The sequence below is a fragment of the Balearica regulorum genome, chromosome 2 (genome assembly GCF_011004875.1).
Source record: "Balearica regulorum gibbericeps isolate bBalReg1 chromosome 2, bBalReg1.pri, whole genome shotgun sequence".
NCBI classification, from domain to species: Eukaryota; Metazoa; Chordata; class Aves; order Gruiformes; family Gruidae; genus Balearica; species Balearica regulorum.
In genome coordinates, this window is record NC_046185.1 from 121,530,025 (window position 1) to 121,557,797 (window position 27,773).

At 40.6% G+C, this 27,773-nt stretch overlaps 1 protein-coding gene across 1 annotated transcript; it reads left to right on the forward strand.

Moving 5' to 3' along the window:
• On the forward strand, window positions 1-27,773 carry PIK3R4 (phosphoinositide-3-kinase regulatory subunit 4). Its single transcript, XM_075745675.1, has 20 exons — window positions 1-116; window positions 360-1,142; window positions 2,437-2,570; window positions 2,756-3,338; window positions 5,617-5,751; window positions 7,670-7,891; window positions 10,279-10,452; window positions 11,660-11,805; window positions 13,875-14,078; window positions 14,899-15,100; window positions 16,681-16,880; window positions 18,166-18,376; window positions 20,323-20,488; window positions 21,178-21,342; window positions 22,506-22,717; window positions 22,985-23,116; window positions 24,465-24,565; window positions 25,614-25,702; window positions 26,098-26,206; window positions 27,157-27,773. The coding sequence occupies exons 2-20, from the start codon at window positions 413-415 to the stop codon at window positions 27,325-27,327; spliced, it is 4,086 nt and encodes a 1,361-aa protein (XP_075601790.1). The 5' UTR covers window positions 1-116; window positions 360-412; the 3' UTR covers window positions 27,328-27,773.

Consider the following 27,773-nt stretch of genomic DNA (forward strand, 5'->3'; position numbering starts at 1 on the left):
CCCTTGCCCCGCCCGCCGCATGGTGCCGGTTCCGCCGCCCTGAGTCCCGCCTCGCTCCATCCCGCCGCCGGAGCTGGGGGGGTCCCGGCTCTGCCTGGGCCGGGCGGGCCGCGCCGGTGAGTGCTGTGCAGGGGAACCCGCCGCCGCAGCGGCCCGCTCCCCTGGGCCCGGCTCGGCGCAGCGCTACCCCGGCGGCGGGGCCTGTGGAGGGGCGGGAGTCGCGGCGGCAGGGCCCGCTCGGGGCGGGGGGGCCTGGGGGAGCGGGGGCTGCGCGGGGCTGGGGGGAGCGGAGCGGAGAGGAGAGGAGCAAACCCGTACCTGCGGCCGGTGTGTGAAATACGCGTCGTGTTTTTCCCCAGGCTGACGCGGGAGAGCCCTGGTGCCGTGCCTGCGCCTGAGAGGAGGTGCCGCCATGGGGAACCAGCTGGCTGGCATCGCCCCCTCGCAGATCCTTTCGGTGGACAGCTACTTCTCAGACATCCACGACTTCGAATACGACAAGAGCCTGGGGAGCACCCGCTTCTTCAAGGTCGCCCGAGCCAAGCACCGGGAGGGGCTGGTGGTCGTGAAGGTGTTTGCCATCCAGGATCCGACCTTACCCCTGACGAGCTACAAGCAAGAGCTGGAGGAGCTGAAGATAAGGTTACACTCGGCACAGAACTGCCTTCCCTTCCAGAAAGCAACCCTGTCCGAGAAGGCCGCGATGCTTTTCAGACAGTACGTACGGGACAACCTTTATGATCGAATCAGTACCAGGCCATTCCTGAACAACATTGAAAAAAGGTGGATCGCTTTCCAGATCCTTACCGCAGTGGACCAAGCGCACAAATCTGGAGTCCGCCACGGGGACATTAAAACGGAGAACATCATGGTGACCAGCTGGAACTGGGTTCTTCTAACTGACTTTGCCAGTTTTAAACCAACTTATCTTCCTGAAGACAATCCCGCTGACTTCAATTACTTCTTCGACACATCACGGAGAAGAACGTGTTACATCGCTCCTGAGCGCTTTGTCGATGGCAGTATGTTTGCTACGGAGCTGGAAAACATGCGGGACCCTTCAACTCCGTTGGTAGACTTGGCAAATAGTAATCAGCGAACAAGAGGGGAGTTAAAACGTGCAATGGATATCTTTTCCGCAGGTACATGGAGCCATCAGGAGAGACCAATGTGGTGTTTATGATTGTGTGTCGGGGTGCAGAAAAGCTTATTTGGGGATTTTTTTTTGGTTCTGTTTTTTTACAGTGGGATTAGAGAACCACATGTGGAAAAAACTTGCTTGTTTTAAGCATAGGAATGAAACTCCAGCTTTTCATTCACAGAAAAAGTACAGACACAGTACAGAGAGCTACATAACTTAAGTGTATCACCATGTTATCTGAAGAGGGAAATCACAAACTGTTCTGTTATGGCTCAACTCTGCCCTGGGAAAGAGATGATTCTGCAAGCCACAGACCACCGTCTTCTTGTGGTCCCAGGGAGGCACAGCATATGCCTTGTGGGACCCAAGAGGAGGAACCAGTCAGTGGTTCACCTGGGGTCCAGCTGTCTGGGGACTGGGCCAGCTTTCAGGGCAGTTTGGCAATACTGCCTTTAGAAGCCCCTTCTCATTTTATTTTCCCCACAGGCAGGATGTTGGATAAGTGGGTATGCTCATAGTCCCACTCACAAATACTTGATAGAGTCCCACTGTGGGAGCCTGTCTTGAATCTCAGGCTTGTCTTGAGCAGTTTGAAAGCCATAAGTTTGGCTTTTTTTTTTTCATGTTAAAGCAATTGAAAATCTGAATTTAAAGGTAATGGTTACTTCATTTTACAAGTTACTTGTATGGCCAAACTTCCAGGGCACTCCACTGATCAAGCAAGATGCTGACCATTGGGAGCAAACTGCAGGAGCAGGACCTTTGAAGAGAACGTGTGTCATGTACACAACAGGGACGGGGGCTGTGTTTGGCAATCTTGTTATTTCTCACTGTGCTTATGAGCTTGTGTGAGTGAATATATGCTGTTCCCCAGCATCACTGTGAAAGCAGAGGTTGTTTCTTTACCTACTGTAGAAGGGCTGCTTAGTTTTGACCTACTGCCCAATCCATGCTGACTTACTGGCACTCTTCTTCCACGTGACGGTGATGTGGGTTCCCTTTCTGGTGGTGTATTTTCCAGCTGGCAGGTGGCTGAAAGTCACTGCCTCATGTTTCCTAATTGCAAACTCCTCTGCTGTTGGCATGTTTGAAATAAAACACTTGGGAGATATTTCAGGGATCAAGTGTAAAAGCCAGTTTTTGGAGCTTGAGATGCTATCTTCTTTCCGCAAGTTAATTTGGCAAGTCATTTGCCTTGTTTTTAATTGAGTTGTGTAGAGTTTGTTCTTGTCTGCACATAGAAAACAAAGTGTCTGTTTATTGTCCTCTGACATATTTTTTTATTTTTCCCCCAGGGTGTGTAATAGCAGAGCTCTTCACAGAAGGCGTACCCTTGTTTGATTTATCTCAGCTTTTGGCTTACAGAAATGGCCTCTTTTCCCCTGATCAAGTCCTAAACAAAATTGAAGACCGCAGTATCAGAGAACTGGTAAGGATGGACTACAGCAGTAGAACCATTTGTGTGATCTGTTTGTAGTTTATCGCACCTACTTTGGTGACAAATTGCTTATTGTTTGGGTTTGGTGGTGGTTGTATGAGTTTGGTTTTTTCATTACAAATGTCTAAACCTTTAATCTCTCTCTCCCGCTCCTTCCTACTTCTGCCTTTCTCAAGGTCACTCAGATGGTCCATCGCGAGCCAGATAAACGTTTAGCGGCTGAAGATTATTTGAAACAGCAACGTAACAATGCATTTCCTGAAATATTTTACACTTTCCTTCAGCCTTACATGGCCCAGTTTGCCAAGGAAACGTTTGTATCGGCAGATGAGCGTATATTGGTCATACGTAAAGATCTGGACAACATCATTCACAATCTCTGTGGGCATGATCGCACAGAGAAAGCCGAGGGAGAGACAAAAGAGAATGGGCTGGTTATTCTAGTGTCTGTGATAACTTCCTGTTTACAGACTCTCAAATACTGTGATTCAAAACTGGCTGCTTTGGAACTGATTCTTCATTTAGCCCCAAGATTAAGTGTAGAGATTCTTCTGGATCGTATTACTCCTTATCTGTTACATTTCAGCAACGACTCTGTGCCCAGGGTGAGGGCAGAATCTGTGAGGACACTAACTAAAGTTCTTGCTCTCGTCAAAGAGGTGCCACGCAATGATATTAACATTTACCCAGAATACATTCTGCCAGGCATTGCGCACTTGGCCCAGGATGAAGCCACCATCGTCAGACTTGCATACGCTGGTAAGAGGAAATCCAGTCAAAACTCCAAATCTTGGGCTTTTCTGTATTTCCTTAACTTTTTTCTCCTCTGCTCAAAATCATTGCATAGCTTGCTGTTTCTGTTTCAGTAAATCTCCCCGGAAGTCTCAGATATGGTTGCAGGTAAAGACACCTATATTCACTTAAGCTAACTGGTGCAGGTGGTGGCAGCAACCTAGTAATTATTGAGTTGACTTACACTAACAGATGAGTTTCCAATGTAGATTTGTACCCAAAGTAAATAATTACATTTTAAATGGTTGACAAAAAAAGCGTTTGCTCTCTGCTAGATGAATTAACTTTTTTCCCCCTTAAATTAACATTCATCCTTCTCTGTAGTTCTGCATTTAAAGCAACTTGCAGAATGTGCATGTGTGCTTTGGGCTAGGGCCTGGATGTAGCATGCAGCAGCTCTGCTCACAGCTAAGGTAAGCAGTCAGAGTTGAGAGTCTTATGCTCAGGGAAGCAGCCCTGGTTCTATAAGCAAGAACATAACAAACAAAAATACTTGTCCGAGTAGTTACTGTGTAGCTAAATATGCGAACAGGGCTTTCTGAGCTTGCCCACCCTTTGCTGCTTTTATTAATTTATCTTAACTGACATGTCCTTAGCTTAGGTTGTTTGGTTAGAGTGGCCTGATTAAGCTGAATAAATATGAAAGTAATTTAAAGCGTGTGTTGTTATGACTCTAGAGTTATTTTCCCACAAAAAAAAAAAAAAATATATTCAAAGGCTGAAATTACATTATTTGATATGTAATAGACTGGCTTATACCGTAGCAGATGTTTTCTTTGTACCTTATTCAGATATGAGTTCTGCCCAGTTCAGGAAGAAGCTTTGTAGTCATGCCCATATTTGCTATTTACCACGCACCCTTATTTGCTATGACTAGCATATCTTTAAGTGTGTTGTTTTGTTTGTTTGTTGGCTTTTTTTTTTAAAGTTATAAATGCAGAATTCAGTTGAAAATGTCCCAGGTGATGTTTTTTCTCTTGTTTACTAAGCAAGCTGATAAAACTAATTATTGAAGACAATGTGTAGTTAATGAATAGAACAAATTACTTTTGGTCACCTTGGTCTTCTACATTTAGGGCTTTATAAAAGAACGATTTTGTCATGCCTTGCTTTTATTTGCAGATTAGAAAAAAAAATAATCTTGTAATACTCTAGCTTATTTATAATTCATTTTAAAGGAACTAAAATAAAGCCAAACTTTTTAAATAACCTGGAGGAAACAAAATGCCATCTGCTGTTCTGTAAGTGCAAAAAAGCTACAGGTGTCAGTACCCAATAGACCCTAGTTGCATCTGCTTACACAGAGGTTCTCTCTGTGTTCAGTGATTTGACTTTATTTTCAAACTGAGTACAGCTGGAATATTTTCTGAAATTTGGAAAGATTATTTGAATTGTGCATGTTTAAGTCTGATTAAGTTACCTTAATTTCAAATAGCTTTAAGGAAGAAATTTAAACCTAAAAAAATAAAAATAATTTATATATATGTATTGTAATACCTGAGTTAACTTGTGTCACTGTAGCACACTTTTTGGAAGTGATCAGACTGGTGACTTACAGGATCTGATCTGGGCTGTGGACAGACTCCAGTGGCATGCTGCTGTTGTCTTGGACGAGACTCAGAACGGCTGCTTAAATGGGACTTGTGCCTTGACGGGATTATTCCTTTGCTAGCAGTGGCCTGACGCATATAATATAGCTTGAGTTGCTTCAGCGGCTTCCAAACAGTGCAGAGCGGTGCCAAATCGCATGGAGAGATATGGGGACAAATGTTCTAAAATTGGAATCCAGCCCTCAATGGTAACCCTGTTGTTAGTTCCTAGGACACGTATTCTGGCGTGGTGGTTTGTCATCATTGTTTTGTTGCAGTCTACCACGTGGGCATGTTAGTTAATTCAAGTTAATTGGCCTTCAAGTTCTATCAAGTTGTTTAGTCATTAGCCTGAGATTAGGTGGCATTTAGGGACAGTCCTAGAAGACTGAAATTAGTCCTTGTTACACTTGATATCCTTACAATTTTTCCACTTGTTTACATGACAAAAGTACCATGTGCTTTGATGTACTTGGTAGCTTTGCTGGGATCAGGGTCAACAGAAATGGGTTGACCAGAGCGTGTTGTGTAATTTCATTCCCATTTGCCATCATGACTGGTATTGTCAGTTGTTATAATGTCTTGTCAGGGGGATCGTCAGGCTGATGTAAATGGCAAAGTAGAACAATTCTTAACCAAAATGTTTTCCTTTGCAGAAAACATAGCATTGTTGGCAGAAACAGCTCTGAGATTTCTGGAGCTAGTACAGCTGAAAAATCTGAATATGGAAAATGAACCAACTGGTGAAGAAATGGATGAAACATCTCACCCTAGTGATAACTATGACACAGGTAGTGTCACTTCTACTTACTTTGTCTGCTTATAATAGCAAATCATGGACCAAGGCTCCAAGTTAGCACGAGTCTTCCTCATCTCTTAAAGCTTAGCCTGCCTATTAAATGGGAAGAATGCTTTGCCTCAACCAGTATCAAAGCATGCGTGTTACATCTTCGTGCAGAAACCAACACCCGAACATTGTGAAAGACAAGAAAGTATATAAATGAGCACAGTTTTCTTCTCCAAAATTTCTCAAGGCATTTGACAGTGATGCTGGCTGCCTGGTTGCATATCCAGCTTCACTCACGGTCCCATAAACAAGTCAGCTGCAAAAACATGGCTGTATTCCAAATACCACTTCCATTGAAGTGCCAGGCAGCACTAGCTTTGAAAAACCTGTCAAATCCTGGCGTAGTCATAGCACTATATTTTTCAGTCATTCTTCCTTTTCTGCTCCTATGCCTGCCAATCCTTGTCTGTCTGTTTGCCTGCAGATGCTGGATGTATGGATGCCATTGGGCAGTAACACTGCTATCTGTGCTATCGTAACTGTAGCACAGAGAATGAGTTAAAATACTAAGGACGGCTTTTCTTTTTCCCCTCTTTAGAGGGAGAGATGATAATAAGTGACCTGTGTGTCAGCTCCAGTGCCTTTTAGTGATACGTAGATTTCCAGAACAGTGCCGGGCAGGTCTTCTAAGTTGGGAAAAGTTTGTGGTTAAAAGCTGGTATTTCTCTTTTGGGCTAAGTAGATCAATCTGTGACTAATTATAATTGATAAACATTCCACACATACTCCATTTGGTAGGGAAAATGACATGTTTCAGTTATGTCTTAACTAGTTGCAGGATGATACTTAAAAAAACCCCACACAACAAAAACAAACATTAAAAATCCCCTTCAAGTTCCTTCACGTAAGGCATGCGGTGCTCGGAGTTGCTGAGGAGTGAGAGAAAGGAAGGCCCATCTTATGGACTGTATTTCTAAAAAATACTGTCCCCTATCCCTCAAAAGAGCTTGGAGATGAAAGAAGTAATGCAAGGAAGAAAAAGGTTTGAATAGTTCTATTATTTTTACCCTTTTAGAAACTAAGCATGAGAAATTTGAACCCGTAAGGCAACTTTTTCATGTGACTGACAGAGTCACAATAGAAAACAAAGTAGCTGGTCTTCTGAGTGCGGGTAAATGGTACTCACCCCCGCAAAGCTGGGATAGCAATAGCTGAAATATTTGTGCTACTTGTTTGAGAACCTCCCTTGTACAGCTTTCAGTATTAGCCTATGTATTAATAATTCTGTCATTTCCATTTAATAGAATTTTTTTTTAGCTGCTTCATGGAGTAGAAGCCATGGGCAAGGTGATCTTCAAATTTTTTGTCGGTATTGTTAGGATAACTGCTAATATTTAATGAAATTGGAAATACTCACTTTTTCAAGTATTGTTTTTTCCTCTCTGTATCCTTAATGAAACCAATCTATATACCTAACTAAAAATACACTCTTCATCTGATAGCAGTACACAAATTTTGAAACTGACAGTCAAACATATCAAACCAGAATTGCCTTGAAGCATTTTTGTCTACTGTTGTAAAATGGCTGCTGACTTATTATGGTGCTTCTTCATATCTGCATTTCACCTATATATATATGATGAGCTGGGTCATCTTAGTTGAAGTTATGACAAGTTTAGAATACATTGATCTGATAAAAATGTCTTACACTTTTAGACACTTTGGCTTTGCCACCACCTCATGCTTAGTCTGAAGTCCTTGGTAAGCCAGTCATTGGAATTGTTGGGGTTCTGTTGTATTGTCCATCTTACCAAGTCAGGTGTTCAGGATGACGTATCAGCATAACTCTTTTAGCAGCAGGTAGTACACTTGCACGTATTGTTTCTCCTCAACCTAAATATTCTCTCTGTCGTCTCCTGCAGAGTTGCAAGCCTTGCATGAAATGGTCCAGCAGAAAGTTGTGACTTTGCTAAGTGACCCCGAGAATATTGTGAAACAAACACTGATGGAAAATGGAATAACACGTCTCTGTGTCTTTTTTGGACGTCAGAAAGCCAATGATGTTCTTCTGTCTCATATGATCACTTTCTTAAATGATAAGAATGACTGGCATCTTCGAGGAGCCTTCTTTGACAGCATTGTTGGTAAGTGTTTAGTTTCAGCCAGAGTAGAGAGATAATAATGTAAATAAATTAATTTTTGCATACCCTGGAAATCATTAACAGTCCTATAAAAATCCTTTCTTGTAAAGATTTTCGTAATTTATAGGAAAAGAAGTATTGGGTGTAAATGTTTCTTCAGGGAATGAAGATGAAACAATGAAAATGCAAATATGTTTTTGTTTTAGTCTAAATATTTAATACAAATGAGACTAGGTTAGATTAACATAAAAATAAACTTTAAATGCTATTTATTTAGAGTCTGTGCTAAAGCCACAGCTTTGAAAAAGCTAAATTATGACAAAGATTTCTGCAAGCTGTCTAGTAGATGCATCACTTTACATGTGTGTGTGGTCCCATTAACAATGTATCGGTATAGGCTAAAATTATAATTTGACAACTTTTTTTTAGTGCCTTAAACCCTGACTTAAAGATTCCTGTCAGCTCAGAAAAATTAATCACAATTTAAAAAAAATCTTACCGGTGACATCATGGCTTTCTGTATCAGCTGTTTAGTATATCTGATGTTCCATGTATGCTGGAAATTATTCCACATGACTGTTGCTGAGAGTCAGTGCTCAGGATTTGTGGGTCAAGAAAACTTTCCCATAGGAGACTGCAGTACCTGGGGGGACAAATGGTCCTTCTAGTGCAAGGCAAGAAAAAGAAGCAGGGCCATTATGGTAGGCATGCATTCCATTATGACTGGAAGCCACAGAGTGCTGTGCAGGCAAACCGATGTCATGCTGATAACTCGTCAGAATTTCTTTAGAAGGCGTACTGGCGTAGCCAAAGCACAGGTTGCAATGTCTTGGCCTCTTGCAAAAGGTATGTAGAGAGATGTGAGACAACTAAATGTAAAAGCCAAGACATGTAACCTGTATTTTTAACTCCTCCTCTCCCAGTTTCTGTTCAAAACCTCCACAGAAGCATTCAGATAAAGTTCAAATTTTGTATTTTTGCTTTATGCTATTTTACTTAAAGCTTTTGCACATCTTTAAAACTGAGTTCTCTAACTCATGTTTAAGTATGTGCAGGCACTGCCTCCTCTGGCTGTGGGCACATGCCCTTCTGTAACAGTGACACTGAGGGGATTTCTCTTACCTCTGCCATTTCTCTCTTCTCCCTCTCTTCCTTTTAGGAACTGGTTGCGAAGCCCAGCATTAATACATGAACAAATATATTGAGTATTACCTTATTAGAGTAAAAGTGATAAAGTTATTTTATTTTTAGTTTTGATTATGATGGGTCGATACTGAATTTTCTGGTATCTATCAATCCCAAATAACTGGGTTAGAAGCAGAGGGAGTTATGGTCTATGTTGTGTACCACATATGACAACAGTAATGATAAACCTGAGCTATTCAATAAAAAATTATTAGTTTTCTCTCTTGAGAACAATCAGAGGACTTGCCCAGTTGTTTGTGGGAAGGAATGTTAGCTCGATGGATGTAAAGCTAGAGGGAAGATAGAAGTTCAACAAGCCCTATCTCCCTGACCATTGCCAGAAATTAATTACTGTAGGTGGGTTATCTAATCCAAACAAACAATTCCAGATGACAGTTTCATGTGGACACTGGCTGCTTTTCATGTGAGAAAGGAAGAATAGAAAAGCAATTTCTTTTACTGGGATGCAGTTGATACATTTTCATCCAGCAGCTTCAAAGGGATTACTTTCATTTTGCTTTTGATCTTGGCTTCTTGATAAGATTTTGAAATATATTTTAAAATTGGATTTATTTTTGAAACTAGGGAAAAGGTGGCTTTGTTATGGCAAATAATTTGAGACTGGTTAACAAAACAGCAAATCTTGCAACAATTTCAGGCTGGAAGAGTTTTAGAAGATTGTACTAACTGATCCTTTCTGAGTATTAGTGATTCTTTCTTTCATGGATAAGTAAATGTATGTTACAGACCTTCCTTGCTGATAACTAGTCCAGTAGCCAATTCAGTCTTTTCAGGAATCTGAATGATACTCAAATTTCCATCACTGCTAAGTCAAAAGACAAAATCCTGCTACAGAACCTTTCATCGTTGCTCCCTTGTCCTTTTCATGTACAAATGCAGGCACTGCATCCCCAACCTTTAGGAGCATTGCTGATTTTTGCCTTGCTGTTTCAGACTTCTGCTGGCCAGCAGTGTGCTGACATCTATGCCTGGCATCTGGAAGGACCTCTGCAGGCGCAGGGATCTGCTTTTGTCAAACAGTTTTCAGAATATTGGTCTAACTTTGCATGGAAAGCAGCTTCCTTTTTTTCTAATGACTAATAATCTGTTTTAGGATGTCTCTGTGGGATAGCAATTTTAAACTTTGGTGAGGGAAGGCAAGGAAGTGCTACTTTAGATTTGTATGTGTTCTTTTTGTTTTTCAGGTGTTGCTGCTTACGTTGGCTGGCAAAGCTCATCAATACTGAAACCTCTGCTTCAGCAAGGTCTCAGTGATGCTGAAGAATTTGTCATTTATAAAGCCCTCAATGCTCTTACTTGTATGTGCCAGTTGGGGCTCTTGCAAAAGCCCCATATTTATGAGTTTGCTTGTGATATTGGTAAGTTGGGATATTGGAGAATACCTTGTTTTCCTATGTAAGAAAAGAAATCTTAGTACTACATAAAGCTTCACGGTCAGCTTAGCTGTCCAGTCTGCAAACCTACAGTACTGTCCTAGAATCTACACAAAATTGTGTCAATGAACTATTGCTAGTTGGACCATGTTAGTGCTCAGAACTCTAAAATAATGATTTTGGTGGAACAAATTGGAAGCATCTTTTCTAATTTTTATATAGGACAGCAGCAAACACCACTCCTAACCTTGAGTCCGAAAACCTTCTGCTTTTAAGATCTTTGCTTGGTCTTTATGCCATCCTCATATCAAGAAAAACTCCAAGTTATTTCTGGAAGTTGATCAGGCACATAACTTGCAAATTCTTACCCATCAGCCTTGAGGAAGGGAGGAACCCAGTCCTTTTGACAATACATGATCCTTTCTCATCCTATTTCAAACACCATAAAATCCCATTTAACTCAATAGAAAGTTGAATAGAGTGTTGGTGTCTCCTTCCTCATCAGGCTTATCAGCTTAATTTAGACATGCCCAAGATTCACCAGCTATTTATGGAAAAGACCAACTGATCTTTTGAGATATAGTCTGCTCCTTCCTAATGTTATGGCTTTTTGAATGCACTCAGAATTTGGGGCAGATGATCTGTGATTATGTCTCATGACTAGATACAGTCCCTTGATTGCAACTTCTTAAAACCCATATAATTGAGATGGACTTCTGAGTCTGGTAATCTGCCAATATAAGTAGTGACTATTTGAGGAAGAGAGGGGAAGAAGGAAGGAAGGAAGGATTTACTTAAAAAGAAAAAAATAAATCACTGGTATTAGGATTCTCCATAATTGTCCAGAATAAGGTTGAGATTTTTTTTTTTTTTCAGTAGTCTCCTTTGCAAATCTGGAGTTGACATTTAGGGATTAAAAAGAATAAACAGGAAAATTATGCTTTTTGGCAACCGCAAGGAAGCTGAGCAGCAGAGGCCCAGTGAAGTCAATGAAATAACTTTTCTCAGTATAGGTGTTTTAACTTTTGTGCTCTGTAGGAGGGAAGGCTGAATTTGGGGGTGATTGTAGGGGAAGGAAATGACATCACAGACTGCCATATACAGGATGATCCTCTCTTCTTTAGTTTAAATGGTATATTTTAACAGCCTGATTTTCTTTCTTTTCTTTCTTTTCTTTCTTTTCTTTTTTCAGCGCCTTTCCTGTGCCATCCTAATCTTTGGATACGTTATGGTGCAGTTGGATTTATCACTGTGGTAGCACAGTATTTAAATATTGCTGATGTCTACTGCAAGCTAATGCCATACCTCCATCCTTTTATCACGCAACCAATAATACAGGTAATACTTCAAATACTAATATGAATATACCTTGACTAGTTATAATTCTTACGTCTGTCTTGTTGGCCATGTAGTCCTGGTTATAAGAATATCAGGGGTTTTTTTTCAATTAAGGTTAGAGGTGATACAGTTTTTTCATCTCTGCTGGTAGACATTGACAGAATGGCCATTGCCTTTCATGTTTGAAAGGCTGTTGCCTCAAATTTGTTGCAAATTGCAGAACATTTTACGAAGTCTAAAATCGACGGGTATGTTTTTGATTCAAGCCCTTCTCTACCTTGTTTTTAATCACTGTTGCAATATTGTGCTGGTTTATAGGACTCTAAAAGGCACAAGAAGTTGGCCGTGAAAGAAGTGTTTCTAAGTTTTTGTGCTTTTATCTACAAGACTGAGTATTCCAGCCCTGCCCCACTAACACATCTGACTCTCTGCCAGACCTTTGAAAAAGTGAGCAGTCTGTTAGGTAGCGATTACCATGCTTGTGATTTCAGCAGTGCTATTCCTGAGTTGCAGTGCTTTGCCAAGGATAAGGGCAGAGTGCTCAGCATGAATGAGTCAAGTCATTTTGTAACAGCATGTCTAAGAATGACCTGCATGATGCTGGTAATATGATCATATAGGCATTTTTGCATATAACTTTAGGACCTGTACAATACATCTCTCAGGTGTTTAAATAGGTAAGAAACAGTTGCAGTACTTACATTGAAAAGTGTATCACACATTTAACATTTTCTTGTAAATCATGCAGGTAGTAACTTCATTAAAATAATATTATTCCTTGTTTACATCTCCCTAGATGCCTTGTGCTGTGTTTTAGGCATTGATTGATAAATTTCTGTTTTGTTCACTTCCTGCTTCATTTTAGTATATCAATCTTTTCTTTGTTATGCAACACTAAATATAGTAAGCAAGTAGGGGATAACATTGAGTTGGATTGTAATAAAGAAGTCCTCACTTTGGACTCATTTTGAAGTTGTCTTTCAGGTAGACAGTCAGCTATGAGAAACACATTATAGGAATGATGTCTTCTGACACTTGTGAAGGAAGAAATCCCACCATCTCCCACTAATTATTTTGAGTATTCCAACTTTTGTGTAAGCATTTATGTGATAATTTGGGGCTGAATTAGGTTTGGCCTTTTAACTGTGGGACTGCAACTGTGGGGCTATTTCATGAATATGGCTTGCCCTCCCCCCTGCCATCTTGAAACAGCAAAGATCAAGTACTAAAATAAAAGTATAAACTCAAAGGAATGTTGGGGCTTCAAGTAATCTGGATTGTGTACAAGACTTTATTTGTCCAGACACATTCTCTGTACACAGACATAGATTCGCCACCTGGGAGAATAGAAACTTGTTTGTTTTTTTCTGTTTTAATAGTAATGAACAATCTTTATAAGGACTGCCCCAGTTAATGGTTCCAAATTATGCCCTAACTCATCAGTTTCTTATGACTGTTTACTGATGTCCCAATATGCTTTTGAATATGACTTAATTACATGCTTGTCCATCCTTATTCCTTTGTATACATAGGAAACCTGGTAATCGGGCTGACACAGGGGAAGAGCTCTTCTAGTTGGTATTTTTACAGGGTAAATGTAGGACAAAGAAAGAGTTTGAAATGTCATCATACCGGTAATAGAATTTTTAATCCCATCTAGCAATGCCAGGTTACTGTTCTGAGACTGCTGGGAGAACAGGGAAAGAGAATAGAGAAAATCTGATATGACAACACAGATCTTATTTTCAAGAAAGGAGAGAAGGTCATTCTAGATTATTGGCACAATGATGTGCAATCATTTTGAAGTCCTGTGTGATTTTTTTGGTTTTGTAAGCTTGAAAGCATCTCTCCAGGACTGAGTTGGAAACTGGTTTTTAGAACATGCATTCAGAGCAAGAGATTGGGTTTTATATTAATATATCCAGTTGCCCAGTTACTGACTTTCAGGGTAGGAGAAAAAACTGCAAACACTGTAGACACGAGATGACAGCATTTACTGCTATATTTCTTCATGTTTATATAGACATCATCATCCTCCATGTTAACTGATCTCTCTTTTTGAATTGCAGATAGATAAAGAAATAGTCCTGCTGAGTGTACTGAAAGAGCCTGTCAGCCGTTCCATATTTGATTATGTCTTAAGATCAAAGGATATCACAAGCCTCTTCCGACACCTTCAGATGCGTCAGAAGAAGAGGATCGGTGCTGTCCCTGACTGCCCACCCCCAGAGGACCCTGCCATTGCACAGTTGTTGAAGAAGCTTCTTTCACAAGTAATTCTTTTCTATTTGTACTTCGAAAGTCAGGCTTGAGATGCTTGGGCTCTGTACGTCTCCACAGACCCTAACTTTGCAGTTTGCTGCCGTGAGGGACTTCCAGTCCAAGGTTTTCATCCTACAAACCATTAACTTCATTGATTTTTAGTATATGCTTGTGTAGGACGAGGAGTTCAGAAGTTAAAGAAGATTTTTAAAAGATCTGCCAGAAATAGGGCAACCTTGTGTCTGGATTTCCCAAATACAACCTAAGTCTCAAAACAGGATGTATGTCTGAAATTTCTGATACATCTGTGATATAGCAGTGTTACAGAATGCGTGCTGTGTATTGTGTTGCATAGAGTATGCATTTGTTGACGAGAGAGACGTGCAGTGCCAAAACCAAATTAAGCTGTAAAGTCTTCAGGCTTTTATGTGAAGAGGGAAACAGTAAGAATCACCCACAGGAAGTAGTGAGAACTGGGAAGAGGAAGGACTGCAGCTGAGTGTGTGTGGTTTTTCTCCTATGGCTTGTGGGCTGTGGGCATGGCTGAGGTCGCAGTTAAGCAGATTGCACCAGACAGTGATCAAATACTAAATGCTGTTCTGTCCTTTCGTTATTCCAAGCCCTGTTTCTGAGAAGGAAAGATGTTCTTATATTACAGCAGCTTACCTAACATCTAGTATGAGCAATACATTGATGTCTTGAATTCTGGGGATGTGCTGCTCCTTACGCTTCTGAGCCAGTTGTTAATTTTACTGCTTCTTATATCTTCATGCCTTGATGCATGTTCTTGTTCAAAAGTAAATAGTATTAATCTTTTCTTTTATTCTGTAGGGGATGACTGAGGAGGAAGAAGACAAACTGTTAGCACTGAAAGACTTTATGTTAAAATCAAATAAAGCTAAAGCCAATATAGTGGATCAGAGCCACCTGCATGACAGCAGTCAGAAAGGAGTGATTGACTTGTCAGCTCTGGGAATAACTGGAAGACAAGTGGATCTTGTTAAAACAAAGCAGGAGCCTGATGACAAACGCGGTTGGTAGATTTTTGTGGTCTGTATAGATAAAGTATAGCTGTTCTTTCAGGGTCAGAGAATTGTTTAATTTACTCAGCAAGTATTCTCAGTAAGTCAGCCTACGTAACTATCACCATCCTCACAGAGTTTGCAGTAAGAAAATTACTGTTGCTATTTGAAATATGAGGTGGTAGAATGCTCTCTGGATCAGTGAAAGATGGGGATGTTTTGCCCCTGAGAATATTTACATTAGTTTGACTGCATTTGCAGTAGAAATACGTACCAGTTGTTCAGCTGGTTGTGACAAACAGGGCTGTAGTGACCCATGGTAACAGTGTAAATTATGAAGGCTGCATTTCTGCTCTGTTTCCTCTCAAGAAGTGATGAGCTTGTTAACTGTGAAAATCCAGGATGTTTCTTGAGGTAGCCTGGAGAAAACTGAGGCCTAGGTGTGACACTCAAAGAGGCTAGAACTGAGGAGTGCCAACTGTTGCTCACCCATCAAGTACACGCTTTTTGGCCTTAGGGTTCTTCAGCTGCTCATCCACCCCCATTTTACTTTTTTGCCTGCTCCTCTTTCAGCTCAAAAAACCTCTTACATTTCCTTGTTCAGCTTTGAAATCCACTTGGTGCTAACTCTATGCCAGGTCTCTGTATCCTCAAAATTCTTCTCTTCCAGACACTGAGCTTCCTCTTTGCTCTCTCAAGCTTGTAAGTCCCTCCTCTGTTACACCACTGATAGGTTCCGTGGTTTTAGATGTAAAAATACAGAAATATCTGCAAACCATATTGCCATCTTATTTCCAAAATTGAGATGCTTGTCTGCAAATGTGTTACATAATAATTTTAAAGGAAAGTACATAAGTACAGGATTTTTTTTTTTTTTTTTTGCATCTCCTGGAGTCAGGAATGGACAGGATTTAAAAGTTAGTGTATATGAAATCTGTATTTGAACTGATTTATTTCACCCAAAACTGTCACCTGCAAAGTCTTCACACCTTTAACTTTTCTACACTTATTTTGTCCAACTTTAATTTTGTCCCATGTTTTCATTTAACTTTTTGTATTTTACTGTGACTGCAAAATAAATACATTTCTTGTTATCTGCAGTGAAGTTGCGATTGTGATGGAAAACTGATTGTGTTTGACGCTGGCAATGATTTGCACACTGTGCTATTACAAATTTATCTTTGATGTCCCTGCTTATTGCAGGGGGGTTGGAAGGTCCCTTCTAACCTAACTCATTCTATAAGAAAAAATTATCATATGGAGGCTAATCCTGCAGCCTTCTAGATGCAAACTTTCCCTGTACTGGAATGATTTATTGCATGAGTCAACAGTAGGATTAAGAAGGTGTGAACACACGTGGCAAGTGCTTTGTTTTGTTTGTCTCATAAATCCCTGTCAGCTGAGTTAAACCACCTAGCAGTAGGGTTTTCTCTATATATAAATAATAAACTGCCGTGTAAACATTGGACTTGCTTGTACTCTGAAAGTAATGACCAGCCTAAATGAATGTTGTCATGATAATGTTTGGGGTTTTTTTGATCTTTCTGCCACCTCCGCCCACCCTCCCTCCCTCCCTCTTAACTGCTTGTAGCTAGAAAACATGTGAAGCAAGATTCAAATGTAAATGAAGAATGGAAAAGCATGTTTGGGTCCCTGGAACCAACAAACATCTCCCAGCCAATATCCAAAGGACACGGGCAAACTACTGATCCTGAAGCCATCCAGGCTGGGAAACCACTTCGTTCAGAGTCCTCAGCTGGCATTTGTGCCACTTTGTCATCCTCTCCACAGGTATTCCTGAAAAATACTATCTTTGCATCTTAAACTGAAATGATTCAGTTGTTTTAAAGCCAAGTGGGACTATAGGGATGTGGTGGTCTTGTTTTGTTTGGAGGTTATTTGACACTGGTGATACTATTGAAAGCTGGAGAGGGACTGTTTACAAGGGCATGTAGTGATAAGACAAGCGGTTATGGTTTTAAACTGAGAAAGAGGGTAGATTTAGATTAGATATTAGGAAGAAATTCTTTACTGTGAGGGTGGTGAGGCACTGGAACAGGTTGCCCAGAGAAGCTGTGGATGCCCCTTCCCTGGAAGTGTCCAAGGCCAGGTAGGATGGGGCTTTGGGCAATGTGGTCTAGTGGAGGGTGTCTCTGCCCGTGGCAGGGGGGGTTGGAACTACATGATCTTTGAGGTCCCTTCCAACCCAAACTGTTCTGTGATTCTATTCCCTGGTGTCTTCTCCAGCAGGGTAGCTGAATTTCAAGTTCTTATGTTTAAAATAGGAATTGAGAGAGAGTGGAAGTAAGTTTAGTCACTTGAACAGAAGAGCTTGACTAACAGATGCTTTGCACAAAGGAATGGGGCTTAGGCTTTGTGGATTAGCCAATTATTAGGTAAGCTGTTCTGGCAGGGAAGACTTTTCCACAAACTGCATGCCCTGATACCTGTGAGGAAGGGAAGAGATGTCATGATTTTAAATTGGAACTGGTGTATTGCATCATAGCTGCATTTAGACATCCCGTACCCGTAATACTTAATACTGGCTACAAGAAGGATGGGCTGGGAGCCCTGCAGGCTGTGGAGGCATCGCTTGACACTGAACATGCTTTTCTATTTGGTTTCTAGTTGGAGATTAACATCTGCTAGCTTTAAATGAGTGTCCACTCTGAACTAAGGGGGAAACACTTCACACTTTTATTCTTAAAGCCCAATATAAACAAATAATTGTTCAAGAGCTAACCTGTAATTCTGTCAGTCTTGAGAGCAATAACTGCTTCTGTAATGATCACATTAAGAGGCGTGCATGGCACATTACAGTTTCTACAAATAGAATACAGAACAGACTAGGCAAACAGGGTAGTGGTTAAGCTTTTCTATATATATAGTAATTTTTGCTATTTTTAATTGTTTTCATGCAAGCATGATTTTTTAAAAAAAATGCTAGTTCATTGCTTATTGATTCAATAAAAAAGATTTTTCCATTTTTCTTCAGTGTGACCCAGCAATCTTAAGGGCAGGATTTATCTGTGTTTAGACTGCAAGGCTTATATTTTTAAGTGCTTATCTCTTACAGGCCTCTGATGGAACAGTTGTTCAGCCCAGGAAACCGACCATGCAGGTACTGAGCAGTACAGCGTCCCCATCAGCACACCAGTTACGCATCACCACTTGCAAAACTGAACTTCAGCAGCTGATCCAGCAGAAGCGAGAACAGTGTAATGCAGAGAGACTTGCCAAACAGATGATGGAGAATGCTGAGTGGGAGAGCAAGCCCCCACCTCCAGGTAAATCACAGGCCACTGAGGTTGTTATAAAAAAAAATAAAAATAAATTTTGAGTCAAAACATCATCATCATCTCAAGGAAGAAAAATGCAAAAGATGAGGAAAAGAGGAAATTACTAGTTTAGGAAATGTGCCTACTACACAGAACCCATATTTGGCAAGATAGATGGATGACCTATGAAAGAGAGTCTGGAACCTAGATCTTTCCCTTTGCTGTAACAGACCCAAACCACTGGTCTGCAGCCCTGGTTGTGTGCTCTGTTCCAGGGAGTTTTCTGAAGCGGGTTGTTTGTAACCAGGTACATGGCAGATAACTTCCCATCCTGTAACAGCCTGTAGCTTGGTTCAGGCAAGGGGAGAAGTGCTGTCGTGGGAGATGAGAAATGTATTTTGCCTGGGGTAGCTCCAGATTTTCAGCCATCCTGTGAGTGTTGTAACCTCTCGGGCAGGTTTTCTTACCCACTGGCATGCGTGTTGGGGGGGGCTGTTTGAGCTGCCCTTCTTTACAAAGGAGCCTGTCCCCACCAGCAGTGGTGACAGTGACAGTGCCCAGCCACAGATAGAAGATGTGTATTCTCAAAGTACATTGTTGCTTTCTGAGGGGAAAGACATTTTTACTCCTTGTTCTTCCCTGGTAGCAACACCCAGGTTTTGCTGACTAGGGCTCTGGCAGCCACTCGGGGAGAAAACATACAATTTTAAATCACAGCCAACTTCCTATGGCCACAACTTAAATTTTGACGCCCCAAATTCAGGTTGGGATTTACTCAGATTAGTCCTTAGCATTTTCTGCTGGTGTTCTTCACTCCACGTGCTTGTTGCTGGGTATCCCATATGGGGATTTCTGACTGGCCTCTACTAATGGGAGTTCATGTGCTTATACTCCAGATGTTGAGAGCAGAGCCTGTACCAGCTAGGCTTGCAGTAATCAACGCAGTCATGCTAAAGTCTTTTGGTAAATCTAGCATTAAATGTACATGCCTGGGTGTATACAGCTACCCTGTCAATTTAAGGGAAGTAGTAGAAAATCATCAGGAAAATGATCCAACCAGATAGCCCTGGAACATAGCTAACCTTGACTGAGTTTGGCTAAACCACGTGTTTGTCTTCTGAAGAGAGTTTTACAACCTATGAAATAACCTGTCCAATACAACCAGCTGACCTGCTCTGCCACATGAGTGCCAGTAAATTGCTCATATTTAAAGTTTGAGTCTTATTCTGAAATTTACTGTGGTCTGTCCTTCATTATCTTCATCTGCTGTTAATCCTTCACTAAAGGAGATGCCTGTTAGAAGTACAGCCAGATACTTCTGCGTTGCTTATTTCAGAGCAGGAAACATCACACAAACGTTGGCAATTTCTTGGCAAGAGTTATTTTGTGGCAGCTCAATTCTTCAAAATCTTTTTGAAGGACTGAAGTAATTTTTCTATGGGATTTAGAACTGTTATTTCATTTCACTAGGTACGTAAGGCTGACAATATAGCACGTAGTGCAACACTGAGCCTGTCAGTTGAAGCACTCTATAGACAATCCACGAACTTAAGTCTGGTCAAATGTGTTGCCCATTATGTGCGTTTTGGGCATTTGTGGGATTGCCATTTGCAGCACAGCAATCTGCGTGCCGATAGCAGAACTGTGCAATAGTATCTTTACAAAGTCTCTGTAGAAGGGCTCTTTGTAATGTCAGTGAATGTATGTGGAACCCATCTAAAAGAAAACTTTTACCCAGATCTGTCAGTAGGGTTTAGTCTAGAATTGAGCAAATAGGCTTTTGCCTTTAATATTTAAAATGTGTTAGTTCTGTGTTTTCAGTCCCTTCTGGGCTCTGCGGCTGTAATGACTATATCCCAATCTAGCTGTTGTTGGATGGGATCAGGGAGATTTTCATCTTCCTAAGTAGCTTATGAAATCACCACCAGACTTGATGGTTTTGTTTTTCCCTGTAGGGTGGCGTCCCAAAGGATTGTTGGTAGCTCACCTTCATGAACACAAGTCTGCGGTGAACCGCATTCGGGTCTCTGATGAACACTCTATTTTTGCCACCTGCTCAAATGATGGCACAGTGAAAATCTGGAACAGCCAAAAAATGGAAGGAAAAACCACTACAACCAGGTAGCTTTAAAACTCATGGAATTTTGGGGCTGGTGTTTTAGAGTGCAAAATGAAGTAGAGTGGGGAGCAAAATAAGAATCACTTGTGGGTGTGCTGGAGATATCAATAATGAAATATACTGGTGTTCCTCTTGGCATGCAGCTATAAAATATTAGGTTGCTGTTTCAATTAGTTAATAAAAAAAATTGCCAGCAAATCCAAAGGGACTGCTTCACAGTTGTAGTAATTACAGGCTTCTTGATTTCATTTCTATACATAAATATATTCTGGTGCTGCTGTTCAAAGCCATCTGATTTTTTTGGAACAAATTAGCTTTACGCTTAACTGTGTCATCCACTGATATTTGATGCAGGAAAGCTGTATTAGTGGTTGAAACACAGATGGTATGATATGCTACTTTGATTCAGATCTAGGTTAGACTTTTATTTTACTGATAGACAGATGTGTGCTTCTGCAGCTGGAGACTGGCATAACCTAGAGGCTCAAAGATGGAGAATTAAGCTTGCAGAGGCAACATGGGCTTTGTTGCTTTCTGATTTTGCAACGCTTAGAAAATGTTCTTTTCAGAGCTCTCTCAAGAGCCATTGGTTTTAAACAGGTGTTTCACAGAAGTAATTTTTTTTTTTTTAAATGCTACCAAAACATTTTCCTCTTTTTTTCTTCTCTCTCTCTCTCTCTGTACTGTTTAGATCAATTTTGACATACTCTCGGATTGGAGGACATGTAAAGACACTTACATTCTGCCAAGGCTCACATTACTTAGCTATTGCTTCGGATAGTGGTGCCATCCAGCTTCTCAGTATTGAAGCTTCAAAGCTGCCTAAATCTCCTAAAATTCATCCAATACAAAGCAGGTACGTACTTAGAGCAGTTAAATCTCACTGCAGAGCTCAAGCTGTTAGTATATTCCTCGATTAGATCCCTTGACTTGCTCTAGGCTTCTTGCTGGCTGCACCCAGGCTGTACTGGAAGGCTGTAATCCATGATCTTCTCCTGCTTCATAAAGAAGGGTTGAAGGGCAACCGTGCAGGGCTGAGAATTCATAGCTTTAGGTTATTGGTGCCTCCTGTCTCACTGGACTCATTATGAGCTTGAAACAGTCAGTCTGAATAGTTCATAATTCTTTTAGTTACGCACTGGGATTGGTGCTTTCTTACCTCCTCTGTTATGATGTTAATACTTACAATTTTGGAGGTTCTTTTACAGGTCATTAGATAAATGTTTACAAATGTACAACATGTGGTTTGGCCTTAAACCTGCCATGTTTTTCTCCGAGGCTTTTAATGTAAGTAAGGTGGCAGAGAGATGGGGGATGGGGTACTATTTAGGAGAGTCTTTGGGGATGATTTAGCTCTTTCTTACCTCTCTCCATATGAGCAGTTTTTGAATATTTGGCACTGATTCAAAAGCTTGATTGAGGGACATGTCCAGGCCTCAGCAAATCTAGCAACCATCTCAAAGATGTCTTTTCTGTCCAAAGTAAATCTGTTTCAAATATCCTCTCTTATTTGGGATTAAGTTCAGAAATGAAATAAGCCAAATGTAATGGAGATGATAACGACAAACCAGATTTCCCCTTTTGGTATACACTGCATTTGTGCCTGAAGAAGGTGTCCACTTGCACACGCAGTAAGTGATTGATGCCAGTCCTGGCAGTATAGCATGGAGAGGGGTTTTCTGCCTGTAAAATCTGGGTAGATGAATACCTGATAAACGTGGAGCATGAATGGGAGAGAAATTTCAAACACACGGAGAGACCCGGAGCATGGAGCTATGCTTATGTTTGCAAAGAGCTGCTGACAGCATTTTACTAGCCTGTAGAAGGCTTGCAGGTCCTATCGGCAGAGAGGTTTGAGAGAGCATAAGCATCTGTTGTACTGAAATCGGAAAGTTGTTCTGGCAGATGCCTTGAAGTGACATGAAGAGGAAAATGCTGCTCAGCATTAGCTATTGGAAGGAGTCATAAACTTGGAGGGAGTCATATCTGTTTCTAAATTAGTTTATTCTTTTAACCTAGGTCCTTAGATCTGAAGGATGATGGCTGTGTGGTAGATATGCATCACTTCAATTCAGGAGCCCAGTCAGTACTGGCTTATGGTACAGTTAATGGATCTCTGGTTGGATGGGATTTGCGATCTAGCAGCAACGCTTGGACACTGAAACACGATTTGAAGTTAGGCCTTATAACGTCATTTGCTGTGGACATACACCAATGCTGGCTGTGTATTGGTAAGCCTGCATTTCTTGTTAGCTTCTGTCCTCCCCTCCCCTTCTCTTTTACAGTAACTAAAGCTCAAGCTTTCGCTTGATCTGATTTGACTAGAATATGCTTTTCTCAAACAAGAGGAGAGAAATATCTCCTGATCTATTTGTGGGAAGTATTCTGCCCTCCAGGTACTTGAGGCTGAAGTCCATCTCCCTAGGAATAGAGCACAAGGACATGGGCAAAAACCCGATTATTTATCCCTCTGATTACGGGGAGCTTTCTCTCACCAGGAACAAGCAATGGTACCATGGCATGCTGGGACATGAGGTTCCAGTTACCTATCTCCAGCCATTCTCATCCTTCCAAGGCCCGAATCAGACGCCTGCTCATGCATCCTGTTTATCAGTCCTGGGTCATTGCAGGTAAAAGATGTCTTAAACTTACCTTACGGTTGCTAGAGGTTGTGATTAAAGGAGCTTCTGTTTCAGCTTCTGCTTCAAGCCCTGGGGGAGGTTGGGTTGGTTTTTTTTTTTCTTCCTTGTAGATTTTCTTGTGCTTTGCTTGAGGAGAGGAAAAAGGGAAGGCTTATACTTTTGTTCTGCCGCTGTGCTCTTCCTGGCTTTTTGAAATTAACAAAAAGGGGAGGAGGGAAATAAAGTAGCATTAAGCCATTATGAAAATGACAAAGCCTTTAAATTCTCATCTGAGCATTACAACCCTCAGGAGAGTCCCTCCCTGTGTGCTGTCCACCACATCACTTTTTAAGGCCAAAATGTAATAAAAGACAAAACCAAAAATTGTGACATGCATTGAAGTTGATGGGAATTCTGCCACTGCCTTCAGTGGCTCTGTAGCGCAGAGACTGAAAAGTTGTCCCGTTTCGATTCCCACTTGAATCTAACCCAGCTGTGTCATGGGTTAGAGCTTTCAAAAATCTCCCAAGATTCCTCATCTGGTATGCTTACAGCTGCTTCATCCTCACTGCATGTAGCACTGTCCAATACTTTTAAGTGTTTGTGTCAGGAACACATTCTGAAATGGTTAAGTAGCTTAAACTAATCCTACAATAACAAAATGGATAAAATTGCTGTAAAATGAGAGTAATTTGAGTGTCGTATTTTACTTGCTTCTTAGGCTTGACTACTTATTTTAGTTACTAACCACCCTGGGAGATAAAAAAAATTTCTTGGAAAAAAACCATACAAATAAAGCAAGCTTCTCTGTGCTTTCTAGTTTGTTTCCTCCCTGCTAAAGAACCAATGAGTGACAAAGTTCATCTCTCTGGAATATTATTAAAAAGTCCTTGCCTGCTAGGTTGCTGCCAGGCATGTAAACAATCCCTTGGACAGAATTCTTTGCCTGTCCACACTAAACATGGGTGTGGAACATCATTGTGGCTACTGAACTCTATAACTTTGGATTGCTGTCTTACACCTGGGCAGGTAATCTCCGTAGTCCCATGATGACCTTCTCAAAGGTTATCTAGGGAGGAAACTGAGGTTTTAATACCTTTTAAAAAGGGTTGGAGATTAAAGCAGGTTTAATTTAAACTCTCTTAAATGAGGCACTTTAGTGAAGCTTCTACTATGCGGTAAAACCAACAAAATGCGTGCATGGCTTTACTGCTAAAGCAAGACTAACACAAATGCTGCAGAGATCAAGTGGAGAGTGTCTCTGTCATACCCTCTATGTCACGTCAGTAAAATGCAGGTAGCAAGAGCCAACCGACCTGTTTTATATGTTATTGCGTTGGCAATATCTTTCCTGTAGCTGTTCAAGGCAATAATGAAGTCTCCATGTGGGATATGGAAACAGGCGATCGACGCTTCACTTTGTGGGCCAGCAGCGCACCTCCTCTTTCAGAACTGCAGGTCTGGTCTTTTTCTTTTCCCATTTCTGTTCTGTAGCTAGGGCTAGAAGAACCTCAGACTCCGTGCTGTGTGTCAGTATAGCTACCTGTCTCCATGGCCTTGCCAGTTTGGCACCAGGAACTTGCCGTGGGATTTATTTTGGCACTGTAATTGTTTTGCTGTCAAAATTATCCCCTTTGTAAAACAGCGGTGTAACCCGAATCTTCATTGGTACCTTCCACTGTCTGTGGAGTGTACTTGTAACACTCGCTTGTTTTATCCAGTCATGTTCTTAGAAAACCCATGAGCCAGTCCAGCCTGTAAAGATTACGGCAAAGTCAAAATTCATGCTGTGGCATCTCGTACTTACTTTTACTTGCTGTTTCTGGGATTGTGCATACTTCTGTAAGCATCTGTGTTTTTGCACATTCTTTCTGTAATTTAATGCCACTACTACACTTAACTGCTAGCTTAAAGCATGAAGTTGCTCTTCCTCAATGAGTTAACTGGGGAAGGAGCAATCTGGGATATCTTTCTTAAAACACAAGTACATATACAAAAATAACCACAGCTGCTTCTATGAGTGTTGTAAATGCAGATCTGGAATCTACCTAAACTTGAATTTGTACGTGCTACAGAGATTGTGGGTTGAGTTATTTTGGTCATGCGCTTTGCACACAGGGAACTTGTGATTCAAGCTAGTATTGTTACATGTCTGTCACTTAATGCCTTCATAGCATAAAAATTTGAGCATCCATATGCTTTTCAGCACGATTCTCTTAGAAACAATCTTTCTCATTTCCCATCACTGAGAATGTAACTTCCAAGATTCCAAAAAAGCATTATGCAGACTTGAATCTGTTGCATTGCTCTGTGAAACATAAGGAATAAAAGGAAATTAATTTACCTTAATATATTAAGATGTGGCCTTTTAACAAATCAACTTGGCAATTGTCAGAAACATTTGGAAATTGGATGGATGAATGTGGGAAAGAATGTACTCCCTTTGTGAGGTGTGGCAACAGTTATCGGTGATAATTTATTTTTATATATCCCTTTTCCCTACTAGCCTTCTCCTTACAGCATCCACGGAATATACTGTAGTCCAGCATCTGGCAATCCCATATTACTGACGGCAGGCTCAGACATGAAAATAAGGTAATAAAACCAACAACAATTTTGTTTGACACCTTCCCCTCCACCCCTGCCAGTATACTAAATTTTGCCAAGCATTGCCTAAGTGAGCTCCAAGAAGTGAACGTATCTTCAGCATTATTGTTTTGATTGGTAAGCACCAGTAAGCTGAGAGAATTGTTCTCGGCAAAAGTCGGTGCTTCTCTGAAACACGGTGTGTACCCTTCTGTAAAGTTCGTGATAGGCTGCGTGAAACAAAACTCACGCGTAAGCTTGCATCACTGTCTTCCACTAAGTGTAGAAAGCATATAGTGTTTGTGCCAATGTGTTTTCATCAGAAGGGCAAGACAGCTTTTAAACAGCTGTATTAAACTGATAAAATTGAACACCTCAGCTTGATTTTGTTTCTTTGTGTTTAGGTTTTGGGATCTAGCCTACCCTGAGAGATCATACATTGTTGCTGGAAGTTCTAATTGCCCATCTGTTTCCTACTACAGGAAGATAATTGAGGGCACGGAGGTGGTTCAGGTATTTTGCTTTGTTTGATAGACACCTATTCTGCTTGCCTTCTGGATGGCCCCATGGGCTATATTAATTACATGATGGCTTTAATTATAACTATTACACTCTTACCTTTTATGGATGGTGTCAGCATTGTATTTTCAGGCATTATTTTAAAGAAAAAAAATCAGTTGTTTTTGACAGAATTAGACTTACCAAATGCTACTTACATGCAGAAGCCAGAGTTATGTTTCTTTTGGGATATTGAAATCTAGTGTTTTAACACTTTTACTTTTGACTTTGATCAATTTTTGGAATGTCTTTTGTGTAGGATATTAGTAAGGCAATGTGATTTTTTTTTATATTAAAAAAATATGGTAGCAGAACTCTGCAGCTTTTATTAGATCCTTCAGAGTGACTTTTGGAACTGGCAGTGTTGCTAGTTGTTGAATAGCACAATGTTTTTTGGGGTTTTGGCGGGAGTTTTTTCAGTGCAATTGAATGAATTCAAAGGTGACAGAAAAAACAAAGTGAGGGTCTACCCATGCACTACAATATTTTAATGTTTCATCTGAAGTTCTTAATTACATTCATGCTGTTAAACTAGTTTTTATAAAAGCTTTGGGGAGCTAAGATGTATGTGTCACTGTAGCTTCCCCCCACCCCCATAGGAATATCAAATCTTAGTAGTTAGTGTCATTGAAATAAATATGAGAAAGAAACATTCTTTCCCTTATCAGAGAGCTGTAATGTCAGTTCAGATTAAGATTTAGGTTGTGTGTGATGCAGAGAAATAAACCAAGGAGTAAGCCTAAGAAAACTATCAAAGGGTGAGAGGGTTTGGGTTTGTTGGTTTGTTTGTTTGTTTTAATAGGTTTTTTGGTCTTTTTACACTGACAAACTTATATGTGTGACAGTTCCCCTTTGCAAATGCTCACCTTTCTGTAAATAATATTTCTCATTTTGTTTTTGTACAGGAAATACAAAACAAGCAAAAACTGGGGCCCACTGATGAGACCCCTCGGAAGGGTCCAGAGTCTCTCCCTGTCGGACATCATGATATTATAACAGATATCGCAACTTTCCAGACCACACAAGGGTTTATAGTAACTGCATCAAGGGATGGAATTGTTAAAGTGTGGAAATAAAAGTTGTACTAATATATAGTATGTAAATATTTGTAATAAAATACAGTGTTATAATGAAGTTTTCAAGGACTGTTTCCAGATCATGGAATAGAAAGGACTTTAAAGACTATAAAGGTGGTGATAAAATCGGTTATCTGTATCCTAGCACCCTGTTAGCACTTCTTAATCACTTTTTTTTATTAAATATGTTTGGTATCCATAGCATTTCCTTGAAATGCCAAGCAGTCTATGAAGAAATCATAGACTACATTGTTCTTTAAGGATCTTTCAGAAAATGATGTAAAGACATCCCACATTACACACTCTAAATGTGCAAAAAGCAAAGAGCTGGTAAAAGTACTTCAGTGTCTGACTGCTCTTATGTTGAATCTGAGAAATAAAATAAGAACCAGTGCACTAATGTCCCTGTACATTCTAGTAACTATAATAAAGTCCACTTGAGCTTC